Source organism: Lactuca sativa, chromosome 6, assembly GCF_002870075.4.
Source record: "Lactuca sativa cultivar Salinas chromosome 6, Lsat_Salinas_v11, whole genome shotgun sequence".
NCBI classification, from domain to species: domain Eukaryota; kingdom Viridiplantae; phylum Streptophyta; class Magnoliopsida; order Asterales; family Asteraceae; genus Lactuca; species Lactuca sativa.
This window is the reverse complement of record NC_056628.2, coordinates 183,894,330-183,904,625: the sequence shown is the minus strand read 5'-3', so window position 1 is coordinate 183,904,625 and position 10,296 is coordinate 183,894,330. Positions and strand designations below refer to the sequence as shown.

At 31.6% G+C, this 10,296-nt stretch overlaps 2 protein-coding genes across 2 annotated transcripts; both read left to right on the top strand.

Annotated features, from left to right (window-relative positions):
• Nucleotides 1–859: 859 nt before the first annotated feature.
• Nucleotides 860–2,381, top strand: LOC111908932 (RNA-binding protein CP33, chloroplastic). Its single transcript, XM_023904719.3, has 4 exons — nucleotides 860–1,327; nucleotides 1,584–1,682; nucleotides 1,768–2,058; nucleotides 2,159–2,381. Exons 1-4 carry the CDS (start codon nucleotides 941–943, stop codon nucleotides 2,273–2,275), a joined length of 894 nt encoding a protein of 297 aa, XP_023760487.1. The 5' UTR covers nucleotides 860–940; the 3' UTR covers nucleotides 2,276–2,381.
• A 5,002-nt stretch (nucleotides 2,382–7,383) lies between these two features.
• LOC111908921 (stellacyanin) lies at nucleotides 7,384–8,612 on the top strand. The gene is made up of 2 exons (XM_023904709.3): nucleotides 7,384–7,605; nucleotides 8,047–8,612. The coding sequence occupies exons 1-2, from the start codon at nucleotides 7,440–7,442 to the stop codon at nucleotides 8,454–8,456; spliced, it is 576 nt and encodes a 191-aa protein (XP_023760477.1). The 5' UTR covers nucleotides 7,384–7,439; the 3' UTR covers nucleotides 8,457–8,612.
• Nucleotides 8,613–10,296: the final 1,684 nt, after the last annotated feature.

Below are 10,296 nucleotides of genomic sequence, written 5' to 3'. Positions count from 1 at the left end.
CAAATGTTTTCACTATCTATTGTGTGCCTGTATGATTGATTATGGATCAATCATTTTAGTTATTTTAAAAAACTAATTAATGCATATTAAATGCTGAAGATGTAATTAATACCCATTATATCTTCAACATGTAATATACATTAATTACTTTCCTAAAATAACTAAAATGATTGGTCCAGAATCAATCATACAGGCACACAATAGATAGTGAAAACAAAATAACCTAACCCTATATATATATATATATATATATATATATATATATATATATATATATATATATATATATATATATGATATAGATCCGGTAAGAAATTTTTTTTGGTAGGAAGGTAAGAAGTTTTTTTCTACATATTTTTTTTGACGAAAAAAATAAATGAATCACTAGATGATTCATTTGTAAGATGATTCACAAGAAAAAATTCCCCAAAAAACATATTTATCATTCATTTTTAAGTAAAATTAAGAAAAAAATCATTTTTATGATAATTTTAGTGAATAACGACAAAATCATTATATAAATGAATCATCGAGATGTTTTTTTGAGAATTTTTTCTTGTGAATCATCTTATAAATGAATCATCTAATGATTCATTTTGTTTGTTCGCGAAAAAAATATGTACAAAAAAAACTTCTTACCTTCCTACCAAAAATTTCCTTCTTATTTGATCTTGACTCTCTCTCTCTCTCTCTCTCTCTCTCTCTCTCTCTCTCTCTCTATATATATATATATATATATATATATATATATATATATATATATATATATATATATATATATATATATATATATATATATATATATATATATAAGTTTTGCCTTGTGTGAGTAATTTGTTTTTTAATTTTTTTGGGGTTTGATATTTTGCTTTTTGGCGGAAAGTATTAAACTCCTTATCCACACTTTGAGCACACCCCAAGCCCCAACTCATCATCATCAATGGCGTTGCTTCGTTTTGTATGCTTTCCTTCACCCTCTCTCTTCCCTAACCAACAAAACCCTCAATTCTTTCAACCCATAAACCCTCAATTCTTTCAACCCATAAACCCTAATCCCTCATCTCTACAATCCTTATCTCTCTCCGCTTCACTTCCCAATCGCTTCCTCAAAACCCACAGACCTAATTTTCTTGTTTTCCAAACCCAATCCGCCGTTGAAGCCCCACAAGTTGAGACCTCAACCGATACTGTACAACAATTGGAAGAAGAAGAAGTGGAGGACGAAGGCTCTAGAACAAGATTGCTTGCTCAGAATGTTCCTTGGACTTGTACTGCAGATGAAATTCGCCCTCTGTTCGAGAAGCACGGCACCGTTGTTGATATTGAGGTTCGCACTTTGCTTTTAATTTCTGTTAGGGTTCTTTTCGTTTTCTTAGATATTAGCAGTTATTTCCATCTGGGTTTCTCCCTAATCTGTTAAAAACTACAATTTTGCCTTCTCAATCGCAACATATACTAAGCTTTCTTCCATCGGCCCAATACAATGCAACATTTTTGTTTCACAAGCATTTGCAAGTTAGAGTCTTTAGAAAAAGAAAACGATTCTGATTCTGATTCTGATTAGTTTATCTATTCTCATGAAGGTTTCGATGTATAGCAAAACCAGAAATCGAGGTTTAGTGTTTGTTTCAATGGGTTCACATGAGGAAGCATTGGCAGCTTTCACCAATCTTCAATCATATGTAATTATTGATTCGACTCCACTTTTCATCACAAAGATAGGAATTTTTTCATTTTCTGTAATAATCCTTGAATATATTTATTTAGGAATTTATGGGTAGAACCCTAAATGTGACATGGGCAAAGCCAAAGAAGTCAAAAGACCCTTCTACCCCTGCACAACCAAAGCCAGCTCCTGTCCACAACTTATTTGTTGCAAACTTACCATTTCAAGCAAGATCAAAAGACCTTATGGATTTCTTCAATGCTGAAAATAGTAACCCTGTGTCTGCTGAAGTTATATTCCATGAAAAACCACGAAGCTCTGCTGGCTATGGCTTTGTGGCATTTAATACCAAACATGAGGCTGAGGCTGCTCTCTCTGCTTTTCAAGGAAAGGTAAAAAAATATATTTTCGTTCATTTGTTTATTGTATTTATATAATTGAAAATACATTAATGCTATAAATTATAATACACATATTTGGATTGTGTTGTAGATATTTATGGGAAGGGCGATTCGAGTGTCACCTAGTAAAAGATTTCTTAGACAATCGACAAAAAAGGCTCTTGAATCTAAAGAAGAATCAACAAAATCGGATGAAGTTGAAGTTTAATTACTTAAACATTTTTGTTTTAAAATATATTAAATGTTTTAGAAGTTGTGGTTATGAATATGTGTAGAATTCACTTGGTTAGATATAGTACTATTATAATTTGTTATTGAAGTTTGTATGAGGAAAAAAAAAAAGAAACAATTACACCATGAGAGGAGAGGAGAGGAGATTGCAACTTTTTTTATTGAGACAAATGACTGAATACCCTTTATTTGTGAGAGTATAGGGAATGGGAATCAACCAATGCGATTGATATATTCTAATGATTGATGACGTTGAGTACGTAAGAGATGGTTAAGTGGATGAATGTGTAAAATTACCATTTTGCCCATGGCAACAAATCAAGTAATGTTGGTGGTTTTTTAGTGGTTATAGTATTTTGGGGATATTTATGAAGATAGAGAGAGAGACTTGAAATAGTGGAAATTAATAACGAGTGTGAAAGTAAAGGGTAAAATCGTCATTTTAGAGAAGGTTTAAATTACTAAAATTGTGAGAAAATATATTTTTAAGGGATGAGAAAGGTTAAAAATACTTTGTAAGGACCACTTCTGTAAAAATCAATAAACCACAAGAACAAAGTGTGTAGTTTACCTTCAATTTTCTCCTCTCTACATCATAAACTAAAAAAATCTTTTATCTTTTTTGGATTTGAAATTAGGTAATTTCATAAATTTTGTCCTTATAAATGTGAGAGGGTGTATTAGTGATGTTGAAATGTTATCAGAATGAGACATAGAGGAGTCTGGAGACTCACTTGAAATGTCCTAAATAGATTGCTTAATGTTTTGTATTCATGGTAGATGAAATTTCAAGTCAACAACTCACTTAGTAATTGCATAACAATATAGTACAAGTTTTTTTAATCCATTGGTAATGTCATATAAAAATTAATTATTGTATAGCACAAATTGATAAAGTTTTGATCAAATGTTGTAATGAAATATTGAAATTAAACTTTTCATGGAGAAAGAAAAGAAGTGTACGGACAAAAGTTGGGAGGTGCGGTTGTTGGTTAAGTATGATGGGCCAAACATCCATGTGGTTGGTTCTATTTTTCATTTCTGGGTTATCAATATGTTTTAAGTGTGAGAAATATAATGCTATCATGTTGAATATCAATAAATTGTTTCCTAAAAATAACATAACAAAAACACTAGATTCGATATCATCATTCCATTGTTTGCTTTAATGTTTAAGTATTTGATAATTATAAGATGATAAAATTTACGAATAAACCTTCTTATCCGATGAAACCGGTTGGTGATAAATTTTAGAAAAAAACTTTCTAATTGGAAGGGTTATACCACTCTCCTCCAATCTGTTTTGAGAAGCATTGTCATTTATTACATGTCCCATTTTAGGCCCCATAAATGATCATTAATACTATAGAGTCTCTCAGAAATTGATTTTTTGTTGGAGGAGAGGTAGGAGAAAAGAATCTTATTCGGGTTAATGTGGGACCAGTCCACTTCATAGAGGTGGAAGCCTCTTAGATTGGAGGTTCCGGGTTCAAACCCGAATATAGGAGAATTAACTAACTTGGAGAATTTAACTTTTGATCCTTAACTAATCATTTAGAAAAATTGAAGATTGTTATGGCAAGTAAAGAAGATGATGACCTTGAAATTGGCAATCTTTTGTGTTCAATAGATCGCTTCTTTTTTAAATGAAGATTTTGTTTTTCTGAAGACCTAAAAGTGGCTATCTATGTGATGGTTTGATTGGCTCGACTATGTTTACCGGTTTTGTAAATGCCCCATGGACAAATATTATGAGATCCTCCTTGTGAATGTGTGAAAAAGAATTAACCTTGATTCCTCTTGTTTGAAAAGGTGGGAGATGATAATCTTACAAGTATGTGGGAGGAAACTTAGTAAATTCTAATAAGCATTGCAAGGTCAAATCTAGATTTATGCTTGACATTTGGGCTAATTTTCTTAGAAAAATCGATCGAGTTGCATGAAGTTCTTCAAACAGTTGTGCTTTTTGGTAAAAGAGACGGTCTTTTGGGACCTTAAAAATGCAGGCAAATTCACTTTAGTCGGTCAAGTAGTTTGTAGTTAAATCTTGATTGTCGATGATAATTCGACACATCGAAATACTTTAGTTCCAATTAAGTTAAATGTTTTGAACAAAGGGGCTTCTACTTCAATAGTATCAGATATTGTTCTCCTTCTTTGAGATCGAGGGTTCAAGTCTCGTATGTGATATGGGTCGTTTTAGAAGTAGTTTATGATTAGATTAATGTTGTTGTTTAGAAATAATAGGTAAATGTTTTGACTTAAAAGTTATGTCTTGATAAGGTTCTCACTAGAGTAAACTTGGATAATAATGCAATCAATGTGGTGTCCTTGCTTTGTCATATTTGCGATTTGCATTTAAAGACGGTTGCTCATCTTTTTTTTTTTTTTTTTTTTTTTGTCTCGTGCTGTTCTATTTGGGATCAAATAAGTCAATGGAGAGATATTGGTATTCCTCATGTTAGTTCCATAATTTATTGCATTAGTTGGATCATGTGACCATGTTGGCAATTTAAAGACAATGTTCTGATGCAGTGCTTTTTACAACCTTTTGGGTTCTCTGAAACTACACAAACTCTCTTCTTCTAAAACGATCAAATTAAAAAAAAAATATGTTTTCCAAGTGATCAAACTAAAAAAATATGATTTGTAAGATAATATTGTTGCTCAATCTTTCTTTTATTTTTCATAAAACTTTTAAGATTAAATCGATCAGTTAGTTAGGTTGACTTCAAAACACAATTAATGCTATAACATTGTTGTAATCTTTGCTAGCAACTTGTTAGTATTCTAAGTAAATTTCTTCATTCCAAAAATAAATTTAAACATACGAGTTTTATTTTGTTTTTGTGATATTATGGTCTATCTTACTCGTGTTAGATGTATGGTGATTGACCGATTGGCATATATCATTTATACATATTTGAGAGAGTAAATTACAAGAATTGTCTATTATGCTGGTGTTAAAATGCACGTTCAAAAAATAATTCAGAACGTCCCTCATGGCGTTAAAATTTGAACGTTTCGTCCCTTGTTAGTTTAAATTTGTACATTTCATCCCTTGTGAGAAACATATAATGATTTTCATTTTCATTTATTTTTAATATTTTTGATATTTCAAATTATTTTAATTATTTTCTATTTTGTTGAAGAACACCAGATCACCACCACCACCACCCTTAACCGGAAAATGGAACACCACCACCACCCCTCACTTCACCCTACCCACTCCTCAATTCAAAGTTCACCTGTTTCACTAGAAATAACCACAAACTACCACCTCATTCATCGAACCAACAACTTATACTCAAACCACCATCGAACCAAACGCGTTTACTGTTAACACCACCACCAGTCAACACCTTGCACAAAGAAACAACTTATACTCAAACCATCATCGAAAATGGAGCACCACCGCCACCCCTCACTTCACCCTAGTGCCCTACCCACTCCTCAGTTCAAAATTCCCATGTTTCACTGGAAATAACCACAAACTACCACCTCATTCATCGAACCAACAACTTATACTCAAACCACCATCGAACCATACACATTTACTATTAACACCACCACCAGTAAACACCTTGCACAAAGAAACAAGTATTTGCTATCTCCACCAACATCATCATCACCCCTAACAGCCTCCATTGGAAAACCCACCTACAAAGGATTAGTAAAATAAGGAAGTAGCCTTACCAGGAAAGAATAATCATGGAAAACCAGGAAGGAAGAATCAGGGCATGGTAATGTTTAATGCGAAATCAACAAAGGATTTAGAGTTCTTAAACTGAAAGCAGACGACGACAGATATGGAGGAGGAGATGAGCGTTGGTGATGCATTAGAAACTTGCAAATCTAATTATGGCATCGAGTATCTCAAGTAAGGCTGAATTCACTGGTGGGCTGCGATGAAACGGATCAGAATCAGATGATGGGGTGTTTCATGATCTTACCAGATCTACCTATGACCTACTGAAGCAATGTCGATGACGGTTGGAGGGGTCCAACGACAACAGCGATGACGGTGGTTAAAGAGGTCCAGGTCATCGGAAACTACTTGAAAGAGAAATATAGGAGAGGTTGTCGTATTGATGGAGAGGAAGTGGATAAGGTGAGATTGAGGGAGACGAAGTTGACGGGGAAAGGGAATGGGAGGAGAGGGTGGGTTGGATATTGTTTTTTAATCTGAAAATGATAGACAAAATAAAATAAAATTGAAAAAGAAATTATTGAGGACAAAATAGTTTTTTTATGTCAACATCGACGATCCAAGTAAAAAAATTTATATAGGGAAATTTATATAGGGACGGTCCAAATTAACTTTTTGAAAATAATGACGAAACATGATTTTTGACATCTTTACGAGGGACGATTTATATAATTTACTCCGTTTGATATTAAATTCTAAAAGAAAAACGTTAATGCATTGAGAAACAATACTTTTACAAAAATAATTTTATCAAAATTTTAAACAACAAAATCTATAGGTACATTGATTTTAGAAGCAAGAGAAGTTGGTATGAATTCCAAACCAAGCAACCCTCCTACAACCTATGAGGAAAACTATTTCAACACACATAATTGATGGTTGATATGATATTAGACAACACAAATTAACTATTTTGTTTTTTAAATTAACTAACATAACATATAATATGTTTGGAAAAGATAATGTAAAATTTACTTCAATGAATCTAATTATCGGATTCACTTAACTAATTAAATGATCTTTTTTATATTACTTATATGTAAATATATAAACTCATATACATAAATTCTTATCGGTTGTTTACATTATAAAACCCAATAAGTTTCAGCGAATCCAAAACTATTTATATTTAATTTGTTATCAACAATCAAAATTGATTGATTTGTTATAGAAGTAATATTTTTCTTGTACCCTATGAAACTTTGTACCTTTACAAGTGTCAAACCTTTTCTATAGGTACCAACCCACATAGTGACATAGTGAGTGAACCAACCCAAACCAAACCAAAGTACCAAACATCTCACTCACTCCACAAATTCCAAATCATTCCATTTTTACGCCTTATATAACTCATAACCCATCTCACTTCCATTAATCACATTCTCACAAAAGTCATTCAAAATAATCACATTCTCAAACACACACACACACAATGGCAACATATGTCATCAAGATGGTGAGTTTGATGGCAATATTGAGTTGTATTACATTCACTTCCGCAAAAGTTTATACAGTTGGAGACTCAGGCGGCTGGGCGTTAAGTGTTGATTACACTGCTTGGACCAGTGACAAAACTTTCCTTGTGGGAGATAGTCTTTGTAAGATTTTGTTTCATTTTTATCCTTGCAATAAAAAAATCATAGACATCAATGATATGAGTTTATCTCGTTTTTGTTTTTTCAACAATTTTATCTCGTTTTTGTTTTTTCAACAATTTTTTAACTCTAAGTACTTGTCTTGGTTTTCCATTTTGCCCCTACATTATGTATTTCATGTCAAAAGAGATTGACATAATCATATGGTGAAAACTAGTTATTAAAACGCATTTCATATTGATTTATAGATAGAAAAAAAATGGTTTTATGACTTTATCATGGTAGGAATAAATCATCATCGGATCTCATTTTTTTCTAGTTATTATATTTATTCAAATTGTCATCTCATCTCCATATATAAGTAAATCGAACAAATTTATCCACATCATGTCAACTGACATTCTACCCTATAACTAATAATTTCTTTATGTTTTTGACTTATAGTGTTCAACTATGATAGTAGCCATACGGTGGATGAAGTGAGCTCCGACGACTACACCACCTGCAATGTCGGCAATTCCATCATGTCTTACAATTCCGGCACCACCACCATCACCCTAAACACCACCGGATCCCATTACTTCATCTGTGGTATTGTCGGGCATTGCAGTGTTGGCATGAAGCTAACTGTCGATGTCACCGGTGCCGGCGGTGTCGGGAGCCCCTCTGCCGCCCCATCAGCTGTAACAGGCGATTCACCCACCGCGACGCCTTTTGGAACCACCCTTGCTCCTCCCACTGTCGCCGGAAGTACTAGTAATATTCCGGTGGAAAGTTCTTCGCCTGCCGTCTCCCCGTTTGCGGCTGCTATTTTCAGTTTGGTTGCATTGATGTCGGTCTTGATTCTTGGTTGAGTGTGAATGCCAGGATTTAGTTCTCATTGTTTTTATTTTAGAATTTCTTTTTATTGTATTTTGCATTGTGTATTTTATCATTTTGATTATTGACTTATTTCCTTTCAAAAAAACTAGTCGATGCATTGTTAATTCAAGAAACTATTCATTTGGTCAGCTATCTTTTCGTCCACAACTTTTAATCCGTTCATACTAATTTTTGGTTTAAAAAAAGTTAACCGAATTAAAATAGAATAAATAAAGTAATGTTAACAAAATTGATATATTTTTTCTAAAGTTATTTATCGATGGATTTAAATTATATATATATATATATATATATATATATATATATATATATATATATATATATATATATATAGGGTTATGTTATTTTGTTTTCACTATCTATTGTGTGCATATATGATTGATTCTGGAACAATAATTTTAGTTATTTTAAGAAAGTAATTAATGCATATTAAATGTTGAATATATAATGGATATTAATTACATCTTCAGCATTTAATATGCATTAATTGTTTTCTTAAAATAACTAAATGATTGGTCGAGAATCAATCATACATGCATACAATAGATAGTGAAAACAAAATAACCTAAACCTATATATATATATATATATATATATATATATATATATATATATATATATATATATATATATATATATATATATATATATATATATATATATAGAGAGAGAGAGAGAGAGAGAGAGAGAAAAGTAAGTGTGTTGAAGAAAGAGAGAATATATGTGACAAACAAAAATTGCAATGTATTTTTTGTTTTTGATTTTGCTACACACATACACACAAATATAGTCACATCGCATGCAAACACATAACCATAAACACATACATATCTATAGTATTTTATAATATTGTATTTAGAAAACCCCACTAACCGTAGAAAACATACAAATAACTATAAATAAAAACATATATTGGTACAAAAACATAAATATTTAAAAGAAACTAATCTTTATATGTTTTCACAGCCTAAATACATGAAAACTGTATGTGAAAAAAATATAAAACAAGTCAAAAGATTTTAAAAGAAAAATATTTATAAAAACAAATATATAAAAATAGTAATTCTATAAAAAAAACTTCAATTTAAAAAACATAGTTGTAACAAAATTAAAATGTTGTAGAATTAAAAAAAATGTAGTTTGGCAAAATTCAGGAAATTTTAAAAAAAGGGGGCCAATAATGAAAAAAAAAAATAATCTGGATCAGGCTGTTACGGTCCAAAATCGATTTTTATTTAGAGAGAAAAAAAAAAAAGGACTATTTCTTTAGTTTTTCTCACATAGGAATAATTTCTGTCTATTTGAAACTATAGGGATCAAAAAGAAATAAAACATTGTAGACCATGTGTAACTATCTTTTTGGTAAATGTTAATGTATATAATGTTTTTAACCACATGAAAGGAAAAGAATTGTTTAGTTGTGAAATACTTTCGAGACACATTTTCTTCTAAAAAATTGTTTCATTTTTGTTAGAAAAAAAGAGATGAACAGATTGCTTGGATTCTCTGAAAGTCGTGAATCACTATCAAATTGAAGTATTTCGATGGTACAGATCGAACACTCAATTGGATGAAATTCAGAGATACGAAATCAGAGAATGTATGTGAAATGTTCTTCGAAAGATCTACCAGAAAAATGGCCAAAACGGCTAATATGATTTCTGTCTGAAAATTGTCATTAGACAGTTACAAACTGGCATAAAAAACTACTAAACCTGTCATTAAACGGATCTCAGGGAAAAATGGTCAACTTTCTAAAAATAAGACCCCGCTCCCAGTGGCGCTGCCCCCGGACCCCGTTCGTTTAGGGGT

Coding starts and splice junctions, on each gene's coding strand:
- LOC111908932 (XM_023904719.3), top strand. CDS start 941: ATGGCGTTGCTTCGTTTTGTATGCTTTCCTTCACCCTCTCTCTTCCCT. Junction 1,683..1,767: donor TCACCAATCTTCAATCATAT/GTAATTATTGAT, acceptor ATATTTATTTAG/GAATTTATGGGTAGAACCCT. Junction 2,059..2,158: donor TCTCTGCTTTTCAAGGAAAG/GTAAAAAAATAT, acceptor ATTGTGTTGTAG/ATATTTATGGGAAGGGCGAT.
- LOC111908921 (XM_023904709.3), top strand. CDS start 7,440: ATGGCAACATATGTCATCAAGATGGTGAGTTTGATGGCAATATTGAGT. Junction 7,606..8,046: donor CCTTGTGGGAGATAGTCTTT/GTAAGATTTTGT, acceptor TTTGACTTATAG/TGTTCAACTATGATAGTAGC.